Here is a 25,337-nt window from a genome sequence, read left to right on the forward strand (position 1 = left end):
CCCTCCCCGCCCCCCCACCCCCTGCCCTCCAGGCCTCCCCTCCCCTCCTCCCCACCCCCTGCCCTCCAGGCCTCCCCTCCCCGCCCCCCCCCCACCCCGTGCCCTCTGTCCTCCCCGCCCCGCCCCTCCCCTCCACGCCGGCCTTCCCGGGAGGCTGGGAATCCCGGGCCGCCACTGGCCCGCGGGGAGCCGCCGCCCTCCGTCACCGCGTCCACTTCCGCCCCAGGGGGAGGCGCCTGCCCCGGTCCCCCCCTCCCCGCCCGCTGCCCGAGCGACCGCCCCGGGCTCCCGCCCCGACCGTCGGGCTCGAGGGCCGCCTCGGCGCGGGCAGGGCGCGGGCAGGGCGCGGGCAGCGCGCGGGCAGGACGCCGGCTTCGGCCGCAGGTAGGTGCGCTCCGCGGGCGCTGGGCCGCCGCCGCTCTGCCCCGACTGGCGCGCGTGGTGGCCGGAGGCCGAGGCCGCGCGGGTCTGGAGCCATCGAAGCCCCTTTTCAAACCCGGGCTCCGCCCCACGCGGTGGAGGTGGTGGGCGCGGGAGGGCAGCCCCGCCGCCGTCTCCCTGTCCTGTTTAACCACGTCTTTGAAAAGCGTAGTTGAAGTCGTGCTGTACGTAGACTCGTGTTTAGTTTTTCCATTTAACGCAATGTCTGGGTCTTTCTTTCATGCCATTGAACACTCTTTGTGATTACTGTCCGAGGTGGGACGTTTGGGTCGCGTAGTTTTTGCCAAAATAAACCTGTGGGGAGAAGTGAGCATTTTTGCATCAAAAGGTACCCGAACCGAGTGGGAGTTTGTCCACCAGACGTGCAGCAAGTCCACGAACATTGACAATCAAGCTTTTGCAGAGGAGAAAGGTAGTTGATGTATTGGCGTGGCGCCACCCAGGAGAACTGGACAGCTAATGCTCGAAAGTCTAGAATCCTCCGGTGGCTTGCAAATGAGGGCTTCTAAGGGCAAACTTTGGGGAAGGGGTCTCCTGAGAAGGTGGCCACTGTTGATTGGAGGCCCATGGGTTCATACTAGCAGGTGAACTCATGCTACTTTGTCCGGTGCCCTGGAGGAGGTCTTTTTTCATCTCAGGTGGCTTGCAATCTGGAAAATGTCTGTATTCCTCATGTTAGAAATTTAAGCAAGCATTTTTTATAAAAAAAGATTTTATTTATTTATTCATGGAGAGGCAGAGACACAGGGAGAGGGAGGAGGAGCAGGCTCCATGCAGGGAGCCTGAGGTGGGACTGGATCCGGGGACTCCAGGACCATGCCCTGGGCTGAAGGCAGCACTAAACCACTGGGCCACTCGGGCTGCCCTAAGCAAGCATTCTTATCCCTTGAGCCTAGGCCTACAAATTCCTTAAGTGGTCTGGCTGTGCCTGGGGTAGATAGGGCCTCCCATGTTCATTCTTTCATCTGAACTGACATGATGGACACTGGCTTCAAAAATCATTATCCACATTTGGCAGTATTTCCCCAGTGGTTAGAGAGGTTCTAGAAGAGAGGCATCCTCAGTGCTGGATACTTGATACGTGTTGCCTGGAAAGACTGTACAAGTAACACACACAGTCATGTGGGTTGGAGATGTTTTTGATCTACTTGCTGTTGGAAGATACAACCTGTTGTTTTCAAAGTCCATTTAAAGCAAGGTGGTCAGAAGTGAGCCGGACAGGTGTCCGGGGAAATGCTATCCAGGCCTCAGAAGAGTTTGAGAGAAGGCCAAAGGCAGCCATGTGATTGGCATGCTTGAAGGCCACTCTTCACATCTACCTTTCTAATTAATGCTACCTAGACCTGTACTCTATGGAAAATACAAGCATGATTGCTGACAAACGGGTTTCCTGGGTGGCTCAGCGGTTTAGTGCCTGCCTTCAGCCCAGGGCGTGATCCTGGAGACCCAGGATCAAATCCCATGTCGGGCTCACTGCATGGAGCCTGCTTCTCCCTCTGCCTATGTCTCTGCCTCTCTCTCTCTCATGAATAAATAAAGTCTTTAAAAAAAATGATTGCTGACAAATACCTGGAGTTGTTGGTGTTGTTAGATTACTGATGGCTAGACGGAAAAGTAGGGCTGTGCCTGAGCCTTTCCAGCTGCATGATCAAAAATCAGTTACCAGGCAAGTTCCTGCAGTGTTTTACTCAGTAAATGGAAAACACCAAGCCTTCCCCATTAGCCACAGCCTTCCTGTGTTATCTCTCAGCCTTTGTTTTGCTTGCTGATGGTTTCCAAATCTCTGAAGCTTCTAGTGATTTGTTCCTTGACTTCTTTGCTGGTTACAGTCCCATCGATGCCAATTCCCTTTGCTCACTGAAATCTGTTTTCTCTGTTTCTATTGGAGAAGTTCATTGCATTGGGAAATCTAACTTCTGAGTTATTTAAATACTTGAGGGTATGCAAGCAGGAAATCCATACTTGCTGGACCATTAGTTTACCATCCGTTCCTCGCCTTTTTGACTTCCAGTGAGAAAAAGGAAATGTTGTTCAGTTGCACTGTTAAAAGAAAATTTTCAGCGAAGGGTAAAATCATACTCTCATACAGATGTAAAAATGAGCATATGTTGAGGCACCTACCTGGCTGGCCCAGTCTGGTAGAGCATGCGTCTCTTGATCTTGGAGTTGTGAGTTCAAGCCCCATGTTGGGTGTAGAGATTGCCTTAAAAAATTTTAAATGAGCACATGTTAAAGATTCTATTTTATTCATGAAAGAGGGAACCATGCAGATGTTATAACTGGTTCAAAAGAGAAGTCCAGAAGCACAGGTATTTATGGGGCAAAGGAATGCCTCAGGAAGGTTCAGGTTAGGAGAGGGGGCAGGACAGGGTAGCCTCCTGGAATTGGCGGATCAGATAGCACCAGTGATGCCCTGGGTCTTGTGCTGATGTGGAGGCGCTCGGTGTGTGAAGCAGGGCTGTGGGGTGTTAGAGAACAAATCATTCATTCATGGCATTTGTTAAAGAATGGTTGGCAGACCTTATTCAGGATCATCAGGATAGGTGTAGGGACCACTGAAGTGGGGTTTTATAGGAGTGGAGAGATATTGGGCTCAACTCTGGAAAAAACAAAGGAAAGTGGGAGTTTACGGCCAATGAGTGGAGTAGGGGACAATGGATGGGAAGTGGCTAAGAGGAAACATCACAGAGAATGGGAGTTCTGGAAAACTGACCTAACAGGGTTCTTGCAGAAGACAGGCCAGTGTGGTCAGGCCTCCCCCCCGGGGCGGGGGGACAGGGGAGGATGAGGGGCCAGGTTAGATTTAGAGGGTCAGGGATTCTGCGAAACTGACTTGGCGGGATTCTTACCGGAACTGGACTTGGCCGAGATGCCATCAGAAACCAGGGTCAGGGTCTATTTGAGGAGAGTTCAGAGGAGCTCGGTGAAGGAGAGAGTCTTGGGTAAGGGACTGTAGAGGTCAATTTGGGAGAGGGGCCTTAAGGTCATTCACATGTTTGTGGCATCTTGCATGAAGGTCATGGTGGATCATAAGCGTTAGCACCAAGCGCCAGTGTGGCCTCGCCAGGGAAGGTGCCAGTCAGGGCCTCCTTTGCAGGAGTGCGTCTTGGTTATTCTTGGTGCCGTGAAGAGGGTTCTGCCTTTCAGAGGCTTCGGTAGTGGAGACCACAGATCTGATTTTGGGGTGGCCAGGCCCACCTGCCGTGAAACAGAAAAGCCCTCCTCCTCCTCGTTCCTCCTCCTCCTCTTCTTTATTCCTTGGTCTTCCTCCTCTTCCTCCTCTTCTTCCTCCTCCTCCCCATCCTCCTCCTCCTTCTTCTTTTTCAAGATTTAAGTACCTTTTCCACCCAACGTGAGGCCCAAACTCACAACCCTGAGATCGAGAGTTTCATGCTCTACTGACTGAGCCAGCCAGGTACCCCAGAGAGCCCTTCTTGACATGAGGCCATCACCGGACGTCAGGCCACAGTCCCCTCCCCCCGCAGGAGGAAACCTGTTGCTGCCTATGAACGACCTCACGGTGAATGTCTTGCAGAAGGAACCTTGTGCCTCAGTGGAACAGCCTCTGTCATCTGTGGCACAGCCTTTCCGGTCTTCTGACTCCGGCCCTTTCATTGTCTTGGCACCACTGCGACTCTTTGTAAGTCACTGGTAACCAGTGACTCCGTCAGCTCTGTCTTACCTGGTGGAGAACCGATTGGCTTCCTCCCACCTGTGGAAAACTGTTTTCTCTCCCTTTGCAATCGCAGTGTGCTTTTACTCCAAACACATCTGTGTTTTTTCCCTTCTCCCTTCACACCAGTTGTCACATCTGCCTCATTCTCTCCTTTTATATGAATAAAATAAAATCCGTAATGTGTTCATTTTTAAAAAATCTTATGAGAGTCATGGTTTTACTGTTTTCTGAAAATTCTCGTTTAACAAATGTGTCTTTTGGGGGAGGAGCAGGGCAAAGCCAAAATCCTGAAAGGGGGGCACCTGGGAGGCTCAGTGGTTGAGCGTCTGCCTTCAGCTCAAGTCATGATCCAGGGGTCCTGGGATTAAGCCCCACATCGGGCTCCCTTCTTGACAGGGAGCCTGCTTCTCCCTCTCCCTCTGCCTGCTGCTTCCCCTGCTTGTGCTCTCTCTTTCTCTGTGTGTCAAATAAATAAATACAATCTTTAAAAAAAAAATCCCAAAAGGCATGTGCAGAAATTTTATGTATCCTCCAGTCAGTAGAGCTGCCAGGGTGTGTTCTCTGAGGCTCTTTCCCTGGGAGCACAGTGGGTGTAGTCTGTGCAGGACGTCTGCCTGCCCTGTGGCCTTGGCCTGAGCACACCCTGCGCTGCTGTGCTGCAGATGGGTCTGGCTGGAGTCCAGCCCTCCACACCCAGGCTCTCCTGGCCATTGCCCCTTTGTGCAGATCTGTCCAGATGGTGGATCTCCTGGCCATACACATTCCTTCTGGAAAGTGGGTATCAATTGAATATAAAGTAAAAAAATTCAGGCTTGAGGCTGCTTTGTAATGGCCAGGGTTTTTGTGGTCTCCATAGGACAACTCAGGTAAGAAATCAGCCCAAGGACATCCAAATTGGCAAGGAAAAAGTTTGACTATTTGCAGATGACGTGATACTCTTTTCAGGTAGAAAACCTGAAAGACTCTACTGAAAACTTGCTAGAATACATGAATCCAGCAATGTCACAGGATATAGTCAATGAACAGCAATCTGTTGAATTCGTATATGCCAATAATGAAGCAAAAGAAACAGAAATCAAGGAATCAATCCCATTTACTATTGCACCAAAGCCCGTAAGATACCTAGGAATAAACCTAACCAAAAAGGGAAAAGATCTATACTCTGAAAACTATAGAATACCTATGAAAGAGTATTGAAGAGGACTTAAAGAAATAGAAAAACTTTCCATGCTCTTGGATTGGAATAACAAACATTGTTAAAATGTCTATATTACCAAAGCAATCTACACATTTAATGCAATCCTTTTTTTTAATAAATTTTTATTTATTTGTGATAGTCACACACACACAGAGAGAGAGAGAGGCAGAGACACAGGCAGAGGGAGAAGCAGGCTCCGTGCACCGGGAGCCCGACGTGGGACTCGATCCTGGGTCTCCAGGATCATGCCCTGGGCCAAAGGCAGGCGCCAAACCGCTGTGCCACCCAGGGATCCCTAATGCAATCCTTATCAAAATACCACCAGCATTTTTTATAGAGCTAGAGCAAACAATCCTAAAATTTATATGGAACCACAAAAGACCCTGAATAGCCAAAGCAGTCCTGAAAAAGCAAAGCTCGGGGCATCATGATTCTGGACTTCAAGCTATATTACAAAGCTGTAGCCATCACAACAGCATGGTACTGGCATAAAAATAGATACAGAGTTCAATGGAACAGAACAGGAAACCCAGAAATGGACCCACAATATATGGTCAACTAATCTTCAATAAAGCAGGAAAGAATATCCAATGGGAAAAAGTCTCTTCAACAAATGATGGTGGGAAAACTGGGCAGCCACATGCAGCAGAATGAAGCTGGGCCACTTTCTTACACCATACATGAAAGTAAATTCAAAATGGATGTGAGACCTAAATGTGAGACAGGAAACCGTCAAAATTCTAGAGGAGAATGAAGGTAGCAACCTCTTTGACCTCGGCTATAGCAACTTCTTACTAGAGACCTCAACAGGGGCAAGGGAAACAAGCAAAAATGGACTATTGGGACTTCATCAAGATAAAGTCTTTTGCACAGTGGAGGAAACAACAAAACTAAAGGCAACCTACGGAATGGGAGAAGATACTTGCAAATGACACATCAGATGAAGGGCCAGTATCCAAGATCTATAAAGAACTTATTAAACTCAACACCTAAAAACCAAATAATCCAGTTAAGAAATGAGCAGAAGACATAAATAGCCATTTTCCAAAGAAGACATCCAGATGCTAACAGACACATGAAAAGATGCTTAACATCACTCATCATCAGGGAAATACAAATCAAAACCACAATGAGATACCACCTCACACCTGTCAGAATGGCCAAAATTAACAACACAGGAGACAACAGGTGTTGGCGAGGATGCAGAGAAAGGGGAACCCTCTCACTCTGTTGGTGGGAATGCAAGCTGGTGCAGCCACTCTGGAAAACAGTATGGCAGTTCCTCAAAAAATTAAAAATAGAGCTACCCTATGATCCAGCAATTGCACTGCTAGTATTTACCCAAAGGATACTAAAATCACCTTCAAAGGAGTACATGCACCCTGATGTTTAGAGCAGCATTATCAACAATAGCTGAACTGTGGAAACAGTTCAAGTGTCCATTGCCTGATGAATGGGTAAAGAAGAAATGGTATGTATATATATACACACATTTATATTTATATAATGGAATACTACTTAGCCATCAAAAGGAATGAAATCTTTACAATGATGTGGAGAGAGCCAGTGTATTATGCTAAGTGAACTAAGGCAATCAGAGAAAGATGACTACCATATGATTTCACTCATGTGGAATTTAAAAAACAGGTGAATGTTTGGGAGGGGGCAAAAGAGAGAGGGAAACAAATCATGAGAGACTCTTACTGTGGAGAACAAACTGAGGATTGATGGAGGGAGGTGAGTGGGGATGGGCTAGATGGGTGATGGGGATTAAGGACGGCACTTGTGATGAGCACTGAGTGTTGTGTGTAAATGATGAACCCCGGAACTCTACTCCTGAAACCAATGTTGAACTGTATGCCAACGAAATAGAATTTAAATTAAAAAAAAAAAAAAAGAAATCAGCCTAAGGAATCCGGCTGTCCACAAATAGTGTATTGGACATATAATTTGCTACTGTTGGTACTGGATTGCTGTGACTTCTCCTACTATTAATAGTTTTATAACCAAGCTTGTGAAAACAAAACCATGAGGAATAGTTTCAAATTTTCTTTGAGTAAGTGACTCTTGATTTGTGTTTCCTTAAAATTTACTTATTTTCTTTCTAGAATATTCTGGAAGGTACAGGAAATAATATAACAGCCACCCATATTCACGTGACCCAGGCTTACAAAATGTGGACATTTTGTCCTTTATCAAAACTTTCTTAGGAAATAAAATGTAACAAATGCAATTAAGCCAGCAGTCTTCACCCTCTCTCTCACCAGTAACCACTGGTGGTGTGTTTAGTCCCATGTGTTTTTTAATATTTTTTTAGCATCAAAAATGCCATTGTCTTTTTTATATAGCCTTATATTTTAAGGTTTATCACATTGGTTGGCATACATGTAGCTTGCTCACTGAACTGCTATGCAATACTCTTTTTTTTTTTGCAATACTTTTTTATGATTGTACGTGTATTTGTGTACAAATTGTATTTGTTTCCCGTGGCTGCCACAACAAATTAGCACAAGCCAGGTGACTTAAGCCAACAGGAATGTGTTCGCACAGTTGTGGAAGCCAGAAGGCCAAAATGAAGGTGTCAGCAGGGCCATACTTGTTCTGAAACCTACAGAGGGGAATCCTTCCTTGCCTCTCTCCTAGTCTCTGATGGCTGCCGGCACTCCCTGGTGTTCCTTGGTATGCCTCACTCCGATCTCTGCCTGTGTCCTCCCGTGATCTTCTCTCCTGTGTGCCTCTGTATCTAAAGTTCCCTCTTAAAAGGATACTAGTTATTGAGTTAGTAGCCGTCCTAATCCGTATGACTTCATCTTAACTAAAAAAAAATATTTTTATTTATTTATTTGAAATGGGGAGGGATAGAAGGAGAGGGAGAGAATCTCAAGCAGACTCCCTGCTGAGCCTGGAGCCTGATGTGGGTTGGGGGCTGCCCCTCCCCCCCCACCGCATCTCACAACCTTGAGAACATGACCTCAGCTGAAATAGAAAGTCAGACATTTAACTGACTGGGCCACCCAGGTGCCCTGACCTTATCTTAACTTGATTATCTCTGCAAAGATCCTATTTCCAAATAAGGGCACATTTATAGGTTCTGAGAGTTAGGACTTGAACGTATTTTTTTGGGGGAAAGAAGTCAAGCCACAATAATGAATACATCACAAGTTATCCTGTTCTCCTGAAAGTCAGATTGCTTCCCGTTACTGCCATCACATCTGTGCTGCCGAAAGCATCCCTTCCATACTCAGCACATGTGCACAAGTGTGCATGTGTGCACGTGCACACAGAGGTGTAAGTTTTTCTAGGGAATACACTCAGCTGTGGGATTTCTGAGTTGCAGGGTGTCTGCATCTTTGACCTTGCTAGACCTTGTCAGACTGCTTTCCAGAGTTTGGGTCAGCTCACATTCTCTCCCTTTTCCCTGCATGGACACCGTCTCTTGGTGCTAACAGACGTTTCCCAATCTGCAAGATGCACAATAGTATCTGTTTTATGTACAAAATAGTATTATTTCTTAAATGCCAGTGAGGTTGAACATCTTTGCATAAGTATATGTGCCATTCAAGTGTACCATTTTGTGAATTGTCTGTTCTTATCTTTGTAGCATTTCTCTCTTGGGTTTTTTTCTTGTTGATTTATAAGAATTCTTTGTATATCTTTTTTTATTTTAAATTTTTAATTATTTATTTGAGACAGAAAGAGACAGGGGAGGGGTGGAGGGAAGGGGAGAAGCAGGTTTCCCGCTGAGCAGAGAATGGGGTGCAGTCCCAGGATCCTGAGATCATGACCTGAGCTAAAGGCAGACACTTAACCAACTGAGCCAGCCAGGTGCCCCACATTCTTCCTATATCGTACCTAGATGCTAAGTCTTCTGCTTTGAGAAGTGTATCTTGAATAACAATAACTTACCCACCACCACCACCCCCTGGGCTATTTTGAAGCAAATCCCAGACATGTAGTAGTTTTATCTGTATTTACAGCAGCATGTAGCTATAAAAGGTAAGGATTGTGTACACACACACACACACACAAACCATCACTGTGGTAGTGTTATCCCCCCCCCCCCCCCTTCCCCACCATTAACCATAGTTCTTAATACCATCAAATTCTGGTCAGTTCAATTTTCCCCAGTTGTCCTGCAAGTGATTTTTACAGTTGACTACTGCTATGGACTGAATTGTGTTGCTCCTATGTTCATCTGTGGAAGCCGTAACCCCCAATGTGATGGTGTTTGGAGGGGGTGCCTTCAGTGGTTAGGTTTAGATGAGGTCATGAGGGTGAAGCCCCTTGATGGGATTAGTGCTCTAATAGGAAGAGGCCAGAAAGCTTGTTCTCTCTCTCTCTCTCTCTCTCTCTCTCTGTGCTGTGTGAGGACACAGGGAGAAGGAGGCTGTCCACAAGTGAGGAGGAGAGTCCCCATCAGCACCCGACCCCGCCAGCACCCTGATCTGGGACTCCCAGCCTCCGAACTGTGAGAAAGACATTTCTGTTGTGTACGCTGCCCAGCCTGTGGTATTTTGTTATGGAAGTTGAGCAGGCTACTATGTACTTAATGAAATTATTAATTCTTTTCTTTATGGTTTATGTTTTTGGGTCTCATGTAAGAAATGCTTCTTTACTCCAAGATTGAAGAAACCTGTATTTCCTATTTTCTTCTAACAGATGACTTTTGCTTTCCTACTCAGGTTTCTCACCATGTGGCAGGGCTGCTACGTGGTAGGTGGGGATCCACTGTGATCTGTTTACTTGCCTGGGTCACTCAGTGTCCAATTTTATCCCCTTTATTGGCCAGTCCATCTTCCCGCCATGGATCCACCAAGCACTCCTGCCCCTGTAATGACCTCCAGAGCCCTGTCCTGTTCTACTCCATCTCTGTGCCAGCTTCACACCACCATCCTGCTGCTGGACCTGGCTGGAGGGATCAGCCTCAGGGACCGTGCACATTTCCCTGGTCTTTCATTTTCTCACTTCTCTTGACCCATCCAACCTCCCGCCTGCTCTCACCCTCACTGTTGACTCTGCTTTCAGGTCTCTGAGCAGATGTGAGTAGGGAGCATCCATAGCCTCCTGCCCCGATGCCACCCAGCCTTCCACCTTACCTCCTGGGACTGTGGAGGATCCTCCATGCTTCCTAGGAAGGTGATCTCTCCATGTGCTGACCCTGTTCCCTATCACCTAGCTAGAGACCATTCCCCTGCGCCCCTCTCACCGTGGGTTTGGTTTGGTTTTGCTTTCTTTTCCTCTGTGAGGTACCATTCTCATCACATATAAATGTGCTGAGATTTCTTCCATTAAAAAATAGACATGTTGCCTTATCTTCCCTTCATCTTCTGCTCACTCTCTTTGCTCTGTTTCTGGCAAAAGCCTTGAAGAGCTTCTGTATTCACTCTGATTCTCTCCTCTCATTCTCTCCAGCCTGCTGCTGTCTTGCTCATCCTGGTCCTTCAAACCTGTTCCCATGGAGGTCACCCTTACCTCCACGTTGCTCAACCCTGCAGCCAACCATCTGTGTCTCTCAGGGCATGTCCTCTTGTAGAACATCATGGTCTACACTCTGCCTCTTTGAAACCCTGTCTTCATGTGACTCCAGGCTCATGACTGGGGGTTCCTCCCCTCTCGCTTGCTATTTCTTCTCAGGCTCACTTGCTTGTTGCTTCTTACCTTCCCAAAACCTTTAATGGTGAAGGCTCCAGGGCTCCATCTTCTAGATCCTTCTCTTCTTTGTCTACTGTCATTCCCTACATTATGTCATTCACTCTCAAGGTTTTAAATATTATGTACAGCTGATTCTCATTATTCACAGTATAGTTGACCCTTGAACAATATGGGGGTTAGGAATGCTGACCTCCGTGCATCCAAAATCTGCACATAACTTTTGACTTCTCCTAATACCCTATTGTTGACCAGAAGCCTTATTGGTAACATAAACAGATGATTGACACATATTTTGCGTGTTATACGTATTATGTATCACATTCTTACAATGAAGTAAGCTACAGAAAAGAGAGTGTTAAGAAATTTTAAAAAAGAGAAAATACGTTTACAGTCTTGGATTGTATTTATTGAAAAAAAATCCACGTTTAAGTGGATCTGTGCAGTTAAAACCTGTGTTGTTCGAGGGCCAGCAATAGTCATGTTTGTGAAGTCACATGGACAAGTGGACCAGCAAATCCTGAACCACTGCTCCGAGGGAAATACCAGTAGGTTTCTGTGAGCCTCTGGTCACATTTCTGTCAACTGGTCAGTACATAACCTTGTTTAATACGCCTTACTTAATATACAGTTAACTTATTGACATTGAACCCGTCATGAGCAGCTGTAGCACATACCTGAACTAAGCTTGTCTACTGTACATATTGTCTTTGGAGGCACATTGCAGCCCTCGTACCCATTGGATCATGAGACAGCTCTTCAGCCCTATGCATGGAGTCCATTTTTAAATAGCGAAATCACCAGCAAAAAGCACTGAAATGCAGAAAACGTGGCACTCAACAGAAGGCAAACAGGATGCTTGTTTGCAGTGGGAGCTGATGAGAAAGCAGAGCATGGCCTTGTTAGACCTTGGTTGGGACTGTGCGTGTCAGTGACTCGGACTTGTCACTGCTTTACAAAAGTCTGTGGATGGTGGCGAAAGCACTGCAAATATTGATTTTGGAGTTGCAAGTAAATTTTGCAACTAGGCAAATTCATGCGCATGGAATCTGCAAAAAAAACGAGGCTTGGCTGTAGACTGCTGACTGTTCTCAAATTTATAGTTTCAGCTTGGACCCCTGCCCTGAAATTCTTGTTATGAGCTGTCCACTGAGCTTGTCTGACAGACAGTGCAGACTTACTGCCCCACATTTAAGACCCTACCTCCTCAAACCTGCTCTTCCCAAATCTCCTCTTTCTCATTTAAAAACACTCTGTCCTCTTCCAGTTGCTTGGACAGAAAACATCTTCACGGACTCCTCTTTGCCTCATTCCCCTTCATGTGCCATCTGCCAGAAAAATAGTTGGCTTTCCCTGCAAATTCTCTCCAGACCCCAGCCACCCTCAGGCTTTCCCCCCTACCGTCCGTCTTCAATGGGTAGTGTTTTTCTGGTCATGGATTGTGAAAGTCTTGCTCTAAGTAGATTTGCATTTCCTTCTGCCTTGTGCCCAGGGATTTCTCTGCCCAGGGCCAGTTGTTCAGTTAATTGCATAATCTATTCCTACTCTGAAAGGGTAGTGGACATTTTGGGGGATTGGTTTCTTTCTTCCCCTCCCTGGGCTTTCTAACCATGGTTTTAGTCCTAGTTGGTAGAGTTTTCTTTTCTTTTTTTTTCTTTTGTTGTTTTTGTTTTTATTTTCCCCACTAAATAGAATCCTTTGGAAGCTCTGACACTGTATGGGGTCTCAGTCACAAACCCCCATCTCATAGGGTCCCAAGGCTTCACTGGACACAGAATCCTAAGCACTGGGTTGTGTCACTGCTTATTCCTGGGTCTTGCCTGCTCCCCAGCGTCCCCAGGCTCCCCTTGTATTTGCTCATGCCACCTTGAACCTGGCTTCACGTCTCCTTTCCAATGCTGGCTCAGGGTTGTGCCCATTTTTCCTATGAGGTCCATTTTAATTTTTGTCTGTTGGTTACGTTCACTCTGGTATTTCTAGTGTTTGTAATGGGAATGGATTCCTATTAGCTCCAATCAGAATCCCAAGTTACCAGCGATTTCCTCCATGAATACCCTATGACTGTAGTTAAAATTAATTCTTTTCTATACTCCTGGTTTTACTTACTGTATATAATCTTGGGATTTGCACCATTCAGAATATAAATAATGCATGTTTCTCTCTCTGTAGCCCAACTTAAATCTCTCCAATGGCTAACGAGGCTTATCCCTGTCCGTGTGACATTGGCCACAAGCTAGAGTATGGAGGGATGGGGCGTGAAGTTCAAGTGGAGCACATCAAGGCTTATGTCACCAAACCCCCCTTTGACACGGGCAAGGCTGTGATTGTCATCCAGGATATCTTTGGCTGGCAGTTGCCCAATACCCGATACATGGCTGACATGATCGCAGGAAATGGATACACGTACGTATGAAGTTCTGTTGCTTTCCTTAAATTCATGGAAATTTCTGTGATCTCTTTTGTTCCCTTCTGGGAAAACAAAACCCAAACCAAAAAACCTCGACTGCATTCTAAGTTAGGCTACCTACTTCCTTATCTCTCTGGGGTGCAGATAAATGGGGAATGTCAAGTGAACCCAGAACACCACCTGGCGTCCAGAGGAAGCCACTGCTCCCAACCCAGTCCTGGGGCTTCAGTTTCTCCTTGGCGTGCCTGGCCCCATAGACTTGTCGGACCCTGAGAGAGTTATTTCCCGATGTGGGGTCCTGCCTGGACACAGGTAATGCACGCCTTGGGCAGACTCACCAGCTCTGAACTGGATCTGCTCCTCTGGCCCTCGATGCATCTCAGCCCAGGTCAGATTTCAGCAGGGCGCCCGGGGTTATCCTAGTGCCAACACAGGCTGTCCTGTTTGAGTTACAGGGGCTTCCAGAACTGAAACCATGAGGCCTCACTCCTCTCCCAAAGGTTATGCCCTTGTCAGATCTAGTGGCGTGCTCGCCTTTGGCAGATACACCTACCTGTCTGCTCCCCACCACACCAGGTCTCTGCAAAGTGTCAGCAAACACGGAGAAGAGGACGAGCCACTCCTTCCCTCCAGCTTCAGAAAGCTGAAGACCCAGCCAGCCCTGAGTGTGGCGCACCCCTGTTTCCTTCGTTGGCTCAAAAAGCTGCGAATCAAAGTGTGCACCTACTTCATTTTCCTACAAGAGAGGTCACTTTGAAAGCACACCCAGTGTCACATGATGCAAAGCTAGTGCTGACCGAACAGAGGATTTCCACTGGAGTTACCACTTTTTCATGCCCCCAGATTCCATGTGGATTGCGAGGCAACGTAAGTTTCTAGGGGCAAGCCCAGTAATAAACTCCCTGGCCAACCCTGGTGGCCCTCTGGCTCTGCCGGAGCCTGAGCTAGGGCGTTACAGGGGTAACTGTCCTTCATCCTCCCAACAACCGCTCCAGGATGGGCCTGCCCTGAGCCACCAGGTAGAGCTTGCAGGCTCCCACTGCAGCCGGAAGGCAGCTTGCACGGGACCGTGGCTCCCGTTGTCTCACTGTGGCTCATTTTTTTGGAGGCAGAACATAAAAGATGACCAAATAAGCCTGTGCCTGCAAACCTCTCTCCCACTGATCTCCTTTGCCCTCACAATCATCCTCTGAGGGTGGGCGGTGCAGAGTGCAGTCTGTTCAGCCAAGAAAATGGGGCTAAAAGTGAGGAAGTGACTTGTTAGGGTTACAGGGCAGACGGGGCAGGCCTGGGACTTGAACTTGGATTCTTCTGACCCAGATGTTCCTTCCCTTCTGACAGGAAGAGCTCAGTTCCTCCATCCATGGCAATGGCCTTTATTTTGGGAAGCGAGTCTCTGGCCAGAGTGGTGTGGACCCACCCTCCAGGGTTGACTAGCATGGAGGATGGACACATATTCAGGAACCCAGCTTGTTTTCTCTCATGGCCCTTTTTAGGCCTCCCCATGAGGCCTTCCCCTCTGCACAGGAGGTTGTGCCCTGTTGGCATCCTGGGAGGAGGCTGGGGAAAATTGCTTGGTCATAGTGACTGGACGTGCTACGCAGGTGTACCTTCTGACCTGGGCTGATGCAAAAGGCCAGCCAAGCGATGGGACTCCTCAGGAGGTGGGGCAGGGGGAACCCTGTGCTCACCCCACCCAGGGCCTTGTCACCCAGGGCTCCCTTCTGTGCCATGAATCTTGTCGGGAGCGTTCCTGGCCGATTGCCCCATCATCTCAGATGGGCTGGGCTATAAGCAGGCTGCCAGAGACCGAGCACCTACTGTTGTGAAATCCCAAGTGGCCTGGCCTGGTGCCAGCTGGCCTCTTTGATGGGATCAAAGTTGGCTTCCGTGGCCACCACTTTTCTTTTCCTGTGATTCAGAATCACCAACATAGCAAGTTTCTTAACGAATGTAAGCAAATACCCACAGCTCCGAAATGAAGAGCAGCTCATATCCTATTTTGCAGGGCCATCGTTCCAGACTTCTTTGTAGGGCAAGAACCCTGGCATCCTTCTGGGGACTGGTCCACCTTCCCAGAGTGGTTGAAAACAAGAGATGCCAGAAAAATTGATAAGTAAGTTATCACGCATGTTTGTGTCACCCTCCCTCCCCTGGCCTCCCTGCCCCAGGGCACCCAGGAGAGCAGGGGCTGGAGGGAGAAGGGGGTACAGCTTCACCGTTCAGACATCTACTCACCCCCCTTCATGGGGGTCTTCCATGGCCACGGCTAATGGAGTCTGTCCAGCTGCTTTCACTTAGTGCCGTGGGTGGCCTGGAAGGTGGGCTGCCAGCAAGCACTCCTGCTGCCTCCGCAGGCTCATCTGCCACCCCCCCTTCCCCCAAGCTTCATGCATGACTGCCAAGGGAACTTGGTCGATGCACCACAGTGTGGGTGGGCAATTTCCCTTTACAGGGAGGCTTTCAGGATCCAGAGGATCAACACTCCTTCCTTCCTGTACTGGCTGCAGAACCAGCCGAGACAAGGGGCAGAGAAAAGAAACCAGAGCAGGGCCAGCCCCTTACTGCCCAGATGATTGGAAACCCACTGGGCCACGCCCACCCCTTGTCTAGACCGGACCCCACCTGCCCCTCTGAGAGGACTTTGGGTTTTTACACCAGACCTACCAGGCCAGGGCTGTGGTCTTGCCAGGGCCCAGGGAGCAGTGTGAAGAAATGAGAGGGATCCCCCGGGATTTCAGCCTTTTACTGAATTAGCTCCAGCGGCCCAGAAGCTTGGATCAGAGCGCTCAGCTGCCACTCCGACTCCCTCTTTGGGTCTGGACTAAGCATGGAGGGTTCCCCCCACACCAGCTGTGACTCACGTTGGCCATTTATCCTTCTGAACACTCTCCTTCCCTGTTGCCTGACATGGGCCTGAGGTTTGATAAGCTGCTCCCCCAGCCCAGATTGGGGAAGCTGCTAAGAATGTGGTCCTTGGCCTGTGGACTCTTGGTCCTTGGAACTAACTCTCTGCTCATTTTTTCCACCGTCAGAGCTGACCCCAGGGCTGCTGGCCCCTCTGTCCCCTGAGCCTGCTGGCAGGCCTCCTGGCATGGTCGAGTATCTGCACCCGGGGCCGTGTTAACCAGCGGGTCACCTCAGGGCCTTATGGGCCGGAGACCAGTCCATCAGCTGCCTGTGGACTGCGTCTGGGATGTCAGCTACCTTGTCTTCCTCTGCCCCAGCCTGAGGAGCCTCCCTACAGGGGTATGAAGGCCTGGCTCCCCACCTCAAGTCAGGCAGATCCTCAGGGGCCACCCTGGCTCTGAGCTCCCCTGAGAAGCTGCTTGAGGCCCATGTGGACACTGTGCCACAGCTGTCTTCTCCCCCTGCCCGGCCCTGCTCCCTTCCTGCCCCTTCTGCGGTTGGAAGGGGGCCCTGAGATTCCCGACAATCACCCTCCTGCACACTTACCTCTTCCAGGTCCCTCCCAGGGGACCTGCAACCCCCTGAAACCAAAATGAAGCAAGAAGTGAAGGGAAAGTTAGAGGTAGAAACACAAGAGAGCCACAGAGACTGGGGTGTGGATGTGAAGTCCAGCTTGCCATGGGGCTGGCGTGGGGGAGAATAGGATGTTTTGCTGCCTTCTGATGAGGAGCTGTGTGGGTCTGCCTTCCATTTGTGAATACAAAGCAGAGGGATCATTTCTGGCAGGTGCTGGAGCAGCCCGGTGGCACTCTTCCACGGACGAAAAGGAGAGCCACGCATTTTAAATAAAAATGAGACATCAAACAGAATCACCGGGGCGCCTGTGTGGCTCAGTGGTTTACACATCCAACTCTTGGTTGTGGCTCAGGTCATGGTCTCAGGATCATGAGAGTGAGCCCCACACATTGGACTTCATGCTTGCTTAAGATTCCCCCTCCTTCCCCCCCCCCCCCGCCTGTGTGCTCTCTTTCAAAAAACAAAACACAACCTAAAAACCAGACACTCTAACTTTGAAAGGGAGACTGAAAACCTTTATATGGTCAGGTGTTTTTGTTTGTAAGTAACAGAAGACCCATCTTAAATCTTAAATGCTGACTGCTTCAGCAGTCCTGGGATTTCTTGGTTTGTAGAGCTGCAAAGAGGTAGTTTCTGGCTTCAAGCAGGGGCTGGTTTCAGAGTGCAGAAACTATCTCCAGGACTTGCCTTCCAATATTTCTCTGCTTCATTGCCCGTAGGCTGGCTCCATTCTCGGGCAGCTTTTGCCCTTGGGTGGCAAGATGGCTGCAGCAGCTCCAGCCTTTCATTGGTCTCTTTTCCAGCAACCCAACGAAATTCTCATTTTGCCCTGATGGTATGGCTCAGTCGCAGGTCCATCCTTGGACTGGTCATTGCTACGAGATTGCAGTCCTCTGATGGTCAGCCTGAGCCACACACTTCACTCCTGGAACTGAGGGCAGAGTCCTCCAAGGTGTGGGGAGATGGGGGGAGTTGAGGGGAGGTGGGGGGAAGAAGCTAAACCCTGATGCTCCCTGAAAAGTGGGGAACACATGCAGAGCAACACAAGCAAAGACATGTTCACTTGAGTTAAAGTATTTTTATAGAAATGGCCTCTTCCTTTCTGTCCCTTCTAATTAAGGCCGTTATTCTTAAGATCAAAGCATTCGAGGAAAATTTACAGCCACAAATGTCAAGAACTATTGCTTTTTCCATGTTATTTTGCAGAATTAATTATTGCTCATGTCATGAATATAACTGCTTGTATGCAGTGGTAGGATACATATATTTAAATGTGCTCAAGGATATGCTATGATTAAAAGGGAAAGGAAGTGCAATAGAAAGGCTTTTGTTTTCTTTTTTAAATTGTAAGCATTTCTTCCTTATCAGAACTTTCTGGCTGGCCTCGCTTCCCTACCTCCATTTGGGTGTATTGCTTCTAGTTGGAAATGCACCGAATTCCAAGCAACCAATTTGCAAATGAACCATTTGCAAAGACAGGGCCACTATTCTTGGTCCTCTCCTGGTTTAAATAGTGCTGATGGCTTTCCAAATTCTGCTTTGCTGTTTGGGCACAGGAAGGGACAGGCGGTACAGAGTTGGGATGTTAGCTGAGAGAGTGAATGTGCCAAGTCAGAGAGTTTGGGGAGGTGCCCAGTTGGGCCTGGTGCCTGTCAGGGGAGAGTAGGCTGGGGTGCTCTATGGGGGCGGATCTTGGGATCAGGTTTTAGGAGCTGTGCTTAGGGCTTTGGCCTTTATCCTGAGGCTGTGGAAGGCCGGGGCTCAGCTTTCAGCTGGGATGTGAGCTGGTCTGATTTGTGGTTTGCAAAGAGCCAGCCTGCAGCCCTGTCAGGTGGTTGGAAGAGGCTGTGCTTGGTTAGAGAGGCCCGTGGGGAGATGTGCCTGTGGTGAGGACAGAGCTCCAAAAGTCGGAATCTTAGAACCTCAGGGAAGAACTAGCTGCTGCTGAAGCCCTGTTACCATCCATCGGCAGAGCACTTGCTGCCCAGCGCACTCCCCAGGACTCGTAAAATATCTCTTGATGTTTTTTGGTCTGCACCCACCACCCCCGTGGCTTTTACTGAGACACAGTTGACACATAATGTTGTGTAAAGTTCAGGTGTACACCCTGTTGATTTAATACATTTATATTTTGCATAATGATTGCCAGCACAGCCTTAACTAACATCTCTTCCTATCACATAGTTACTGTTTCTTTTTTGTGGTGTGAACACTTAGGGTCTTTCCTCTTAGCAACCTGCAAGTATAGAATATAGTATTATTAACTCTAGTCACCAGGCTGCACACTACAACCCCAAACTCATCAGTCTTTTAACTGTAAGTTTGTGTTTTTTTTGTCCAGTCTTTCCCCATTTCCTCATGGCCCACCCCTGGTAACCACTCTACTCTGCTTCTCTGAGTTTGGCTGTTTGGATTCCACATATAAGTGATCTCTGTCTGTTGATTCTTGAATAACTTTCTGTTCTAGAGAGGTTGATGCCGTCTTGAAGTATCTGAAACAACAGTGTCATGCCCAGAAAATTGGCATTGTGGGATTCTGCTGGGGTGGCGTGGCCGTCCATCACGTGATGATGAAGTACCCAGAATTCAGGGCAGGGGTGTCCGTCTACGGTGAGTAGACCTTGTACATTTTACACAATGGAAATGGGAGGAGTGGTCGAGTGATGGCCCTGAGCTGCTTCCCAAGCTAACAGTTCCAGAGCAACACACAGCCCCATGGTGCAGAGATGGCCCAACCTAAGGAAATTGGCTTTAAAATCTGAAAGTAGAGGTGGAGGTTCGTAATACAGTGACCAGAGGACGTCACTGGGATTGTGGCATCTGGGTCCCAAGAGCCAGCTGTTGGGAAGGTCACCTAACCCGAGGGCTTGATTCTTCACCTAGGGTGAAGAGGGTGACATTTATTTCTGTGGTAATGGTTAATATCAAGCACTATTTTTTATAAGGAACATCTATGAACATATTTTCCCAAGATATGCATTATTTTCAACTAGGTATACACTACATATATATACATATACACACACACAGGGAAGGAAGGAAAGAAAAGGAAAAGACTCTAAAATGTAAGTAGCAGCATCAACCCCGGTATCATAGCAATGAAATAAGAACATACCTGTATATAGAAATGGCATACTAAGTTCATGATCGAGAAGCAGACCATAAAAATGTCAAAAAAAAAAAAAAAAAAAGGAAATTTGGCTTTCTTTCATGATGGTACTAAGGATTCTTATTTGGACTAATGGTTTCTTGCTGTGGTGTTTTTGGTTACTTTTAGCATTAAAAAAATCCTTTAAGTACGAACTTACAGGCAAGCTAGTAAGGGTCAGGTGCGGTTGGGCGCCGGAGAAGGTTGTCCCAGGCCCCTGCCCCCCGTGGGCTGCCCCCCCCTCCCCCCCCCCCCCCCCCCCCCCCGCTCCCGTGCCCCCCCATCTAGCCTTGGCGGCCCTCCTGGACGCCTCGCCGGCGCCCCCTCCTGGACGCCCTGCACGAGTTGCGGGGCTTGTGCGGACTGGGAGGCTGGAGGCTCCACGGCGCTGTCCAGCCTGGTGGTCGGGCCTTCCTGTGGCTGCCCACCTCCCGGAGAGGACAGGTGAGGACAGGTGAGGGGCGGTTCCGGGCTGCTCAGCTCGGCTGTGCTGCCCGGGACCTGGACACAGGAGGTACCGCTGCTGCTTCCCACGGCCGGGGCCTGTCCCCACCACACCTGAGTCAGGCTCGCCTGTGAGTGGTCTGACGGGGCCCCGGCTGGGCTCTGTCCTTCCCCATTGGGGCAGTTTAGCGAGCACCCCCCACATGGGTTGTCTGACCAAATCCCTCACCCCAAACCCCCCTTCATGGCAGCAAGAATCCTGCGCATCATCCAGCCAGATTTTCCATCCACTGCCCTGACCCTGCTCCTCGACCCTAAATCCCCACTTGTCCTTGGGGTACTGGGCTTGAGTGACCTCTCTCCCCTGCAGCAAAACCCCGTTTAGAGGTCCCTGTTGAATAAAACTCCCTTATCGAGCGTCAGAATGACCCTTTAACGCAGCTCTTACCTTAACATGGCATTGGAGTGCAAGACTCTGGCCCGTTTTCCTCCAGCAGTGGGCACACTGCAGTCTGAATCCTCGAGGCAAAACAGGCTTTGACCAAATGCTCGCTAAAATTCTGAAATGAAGGACGCCAGGGAACTTTTACAGACGGCCTGTGAGGACCTGGGGGCACCCACGAGACGTCACAAACATGGTCTTGTCTGAGCACAGATACCTCATGAAACAGCCGCCCCACCTTGGGAATGAAGTCACTGGGCACACTGAGGTCAGAGGCTGCAGGGCTCATGGACCGTGAGAGGCTTCTAGAACAGTAGGGCAGATGGTCCCGATGTGAACATTTCTCACCTCTTGGTAGTTGAAGGCAGGTCCTACAGGGAGCATTTCTCGGGCTGCTCCTGTCTCTTTGCAAGCCAAGCAGACAGCAGGGTCCTATTCCATTATTTATGGTCTGACTCGTAGGGAAGGGAACAGCGGGAAGGTCTGATGAGATCAGTTTCTCTTTGAGATGAATTTTATAGGCCACGCCATATCTGTGGAATTGCTAAAAAGGAAATGAGCCAAACACCAAAGCACATATTTTACTTTGAAAAATCAAACCAAACCCACATAGATTTCTGAGGCCCGTGAATGGAAGTCCTACCCCGTGTTCCTGTCTTCATCTTCCAGGCATCATCAAGGATTCTGAAGACGTGCATAGTTTAAAGAACCCCACATTGTTCATTTTTGCTGAAAATGATGCTGTGATTCCTCTTGAGCAAGTAAGTTGACCTCTTTCCTCTTCTCTTTCCTTCTTTCCTTGTCTTTCTAAGATCTATTTATTTAGAGGGAGTGTGTGTGCTTGAGCTGGTGGAGGGGCAGAGGAAGATGGAGAAAGAATCCTCCAGCAGACTCCCTGCTGAGCGTGGAGCCAGACCCAGACCTGGACCCGGGGCTCGATCTCAAGACGCTGAGATCATGACTTGAGCTGAAATCAAGAGTCTGATGCTTAAGTGACTGAGCCACCCAGATGACCCTCCTCTTCTCATTTCTGTATTTAATAACATGATCTGACCTTTCAGGGAAAATGTTCCAAAGGGTTCATTTGTTGCTCCAAATATTTTTCAACATTAAAGTTTTAAAGGTGGGTGTTATTGGGGACTTAAGGGCCATAACCCCCACAAAGTGCTCCAGGTCTGGCCTAGTTACTGGGCATAGAAGCAGGCCCTGCCTCTCCATCATCCCATGTGGAACCCACGAGTTAAGATAAAGTGTGTGTCGCTAAAGACGTGGGTGTGGGGGCTCCTGGCTGGCTCAGTCAGTGGAGCTTGCAACTCTTGATCTTAGGGTTGTGAGTTTGAGCCCACATTGGGGATCACAGCTTAACTTAAAAAAAAAAAAAAAAAAAGACTTGGACGTGTTAAACCCCCAGCATGTTGATAAGAAAAAAGCAGAACTGTGGCATACAAGCAATCGTTGAGAAATTATTGTTGTTATTCATAATTAATATGTTATATTAATACAAATTTAAAATATACTTGAATATTTTGTTGAATGTTATACAAAAGATATTTATACAGTTTCAAATAACTGGTGTTGTATCATTTTTATATGTTCAAAATCCTATCCTTTGCCAGAGGTAAGGACTGTGTTAGTTATAAAATTAAAAGAAAAAAAATTCATGATAGCAACAGAATTTAAGGCACTGATGTTAACTTTCTTTTATGAGCATTCAGAGAGTGTTTGGAGGATGGGAAATATGACTAGATTGTTAAAATCATACTATCATATCTTTTGTACATCAGGTCTCTTTGTTGACTCAGAAGTTGAAAAAACACTGCAAAGTGGAATATCAAATTAAAACATTTTCTGGGCAAACCCATGGCTTCGTGCATCGGAAGAGAGAAGATTGTTCAGCAGAAGACAAGCCCTATATAGATGAAGCAAGAAGGAATTTGATTGAGTGGTTGCACAAGTACGTTTAGCCGCGGCCAAGTATAAACTTCCTCAAAATAGTTTGCATTCAGAAATTTGCTTTGGGATGCTGGGGTCATTTGATTTAATTTTCACTTTATATAAAATACATCAAGGAATCCTGAAACTCATTATTCCGTCTGAAACATACATTCAGTAGAAAATGGCAATGCATGGTATAATTTAACTTTTAACGCATTAAAAAACCCCCAAACCAGGTCAGTACCTGAAGAATTTGGATGATAGAGTAATATCCTAACTATTAGTAAAAACCTAGGGCTGTTTATGGACCAGCTGACAGCTCCGGTGTGGACTTCATGATTTTTAATTAAGTACATCCTTTAAAATGATTAACGTGCCAAAGCCATAAAGAACATGAAGTATTAACTCAGATTCAAAGCCCAGCTTAATTGGGCATTTATCTGTCTCAATGCAGATGAATCTGTGGTGTTCATAAATTTCATTATGAGAGATCCTGAGGTTAAAATAGGGTTTCATTGACCTAATTCTATCAAGCCCATAAGCTTACTTTTTGAATGTGTGGCTTTTTCTAAAAGCTAATAAAGAACCATGGGTTACACCGACTGTTTCCTAGGAGGTGATTTTCCAAAACACGGGCATTCGCGGGGCTCAGGGCCGGGGCCTGCATCGGAAATCACTCATGCGTTCACTCAGAAGGATGGCGGTGCACAGGGTCGGGGTTCAGTTTTTAGATTTTATTTTTTCATTTAATTTTTTATTAGAATTTTATTATTTATTTATTCATGAGAGACACAGAGAGAGGCAGAGACACAGGCAGAGGGAGAAGCAGGTTCCCTGTGGGGAGCCCCTGGGACTCGATCCCAGGACCCTGGGATCATGACCTGAGCCAAAGGCAGACACTCAGCCACTGAGCCACCCAGGCGCCCCCAGTTTTTAGATTTTAATTAATTCATATTAAATCCCATGAACAGTTTGGCTCCTCAGTAGCCCTAGCCACAGCCGTGCTCAGCGGCCACATGAGGCCCGTGGGAGCTGTATGGGGCAGGGCCGGCCTGTGCAGGAAAGGCTCTTCCTTCCAGCCGCGCCCTGCTCACTACCCTGTGACAGGCCTGCAGGTGGTCTTGCTCAGGCGAGCCCCGAGGATCCTCACTGCAAACTGCAAGCCGAGGCTGGCAGCGGTCACTCCCACTGGCCCCAGGTCTGCCGATCTGGAAAGGGCAGCTTGCTTCCCCGGCTGCCCAGGCCTGGGCCCCGTGTGCCCCCTGCCCCCGTCGGTGGGACCGCAAGGAGGTTGGGGGGGTGCTTCCTACCCCAGGGTGGGTGCCACGGCCCACCTGGAACTACTTCCAATCAGTCCTGGGGCTCCGGGAGGGAGACCCATGGCACATCTGCCCTGAAGACAGGGACAAGAAGGGTCCCTGCAGCTTCAGGGATCCACACCCACCCGTTCTTCCGTGGCTGGGTTTGCAGGGTGTCCACGGGACTTACAGTCTTCATTCTTTCCTGTGAGGACAGACGGGTGATGAGACGGGCCCCCCTGGAGACAGGGAGCAGTGATGTGGGCCTCACTGGGGCAGGGAGCCGGAGAGGAAGGAGGGGAAGAGGGAGGGCACAGCGAGCCATCTGAGGCCTGCTCAGGGGTTATCCGGGATGGAGAGGCCGGGCTGTAGGGAGAAGTCTGGTTTGGGTCCATCAGAAGTCTGGTGTTTGGGCTGCAGATACCCCAGTGCACAGTGGCTGAGAGACTAACGGGGACATCTCCCCGACAACACTCCTAATTAGCTCCAAGAGTGGTTCAGGGCCCTGCCCTTCTGCGCCCTCTCCTGGCAGCAGGGCTCTGGGCTCCGCCTCACAGCACCAGCCAGGGCAGGGGGAGGGCAAGGGCTCTCTTCCTGTCTCTATTTTCACGAGGGTGGAACTCTTCCCCAAGACTCCCCCCTTAATGTGGGACTCCAGGCCCCCAGAACTGTGAGAAGGCAATGTTCAAGCCACCATCTGTGGTAATTTTGTTCAAGGAGCTAGAACTAAGATAGTTATCCACGTTTGTGGCTCACTGCATCCTTCTTGGGAAGATGTCATCTATCCAAGTGTAACCAGGTCAAAGGTCATCCTCTCCAGGACCAACGGTGTTTGTGAGAAGGGTTAGTTCGGCTGGCACGACCACACGGATGTGCTTTCCACTCTGGCACAGAACGTCAGAAAGCTGTTGCCCCAGGCCGGGAGCTAGGATTGTGTGTTTGCGCTGCTTCGCGATGCCCGCCTTCTGGCAAAGCGGCTGCTGCTCCTTGGGTGCTGCTGAAGGAGCGCGGGCAACGCTGGGAAAGGCAAATAAGCTCTTCGTTCGTATAAAAGTGCTGGGGACCTCATGGCCACCCGAGGCGGTTCAGGACCTGAGGAGTCTGGGGCCACACGTGAAACTGCTGCCAGGATCTGTGTAAAACACATACAACAGTGCTTAGCACCAAGTGCTTCACACACCTTCACTCTGTGGTCACCTCCTCCTGCGCTGGT

The 25,337-nt window shown here is 48.6% G+C and overlaps 1 protein-coding gene across 3 annotated transcripts; it reads left to right on the top strand.

The window, feature by feature from the left end:
• Nucleotides 1-220: 220 nt before the first annotated feature.
• On the top strand, nt 221-23,424 carry CMBL (carboxymethylenebutenolidase homolog). 3 transcript variants are annotated; one of them, XM_055308333.1, is made up of 6 exons: nt 229-384; nt 13,134-13,367; nt 15,380-15,487; nt 19,325-19,467; nt 21,561-21,652; nt 22,676-23,424. In XM_055308333.1, exons 2-6 carry the CDS (start codon nt 13,153-13,155, stop codon nt 22,853-22,855), a joined length of 738 nt encoding a protein of 245 aa, XP_055164308.1. In that variant the 5' UTR covers nt 229-384; nt 13,134-13,152; the 3' UTR covers nt 22,856-23,424. The 3 variants fall into 3 exon arrangements, with proteins under 3 accessions (XP_055164310.1, XP_055164308.1, XP_055164309.1); XM_055308334.1 differs by lacking the exon at nt 229-384 and adding an exon at nt 10,428-10,451; XM_055308335.1 differs by lacking the exon at nt 15,380-15,487 and having other exon boundaries at nt 221-384.
• The last annotated feature ends 1,913 nt before the right edge of the window (nt 23,425-25,337 follow it).

The sequence above is a fragment of the Nyctereutes procyonoides genome, unplaced genomic scaffold (genome assembly GCF_905146905.1).
Source record: "Nyctereutes procyonoides isolate TBG_1078 unplaced genomic scaffold, NYPRO_anot_genome, whole genome shotgun sequence".
Lineage (NCBI taxonomy): Eukaryota > Metazoa > Chordata > Mammalia > Carnivora > Canidae > Nyctereutes > Nyctereutes procyonoides.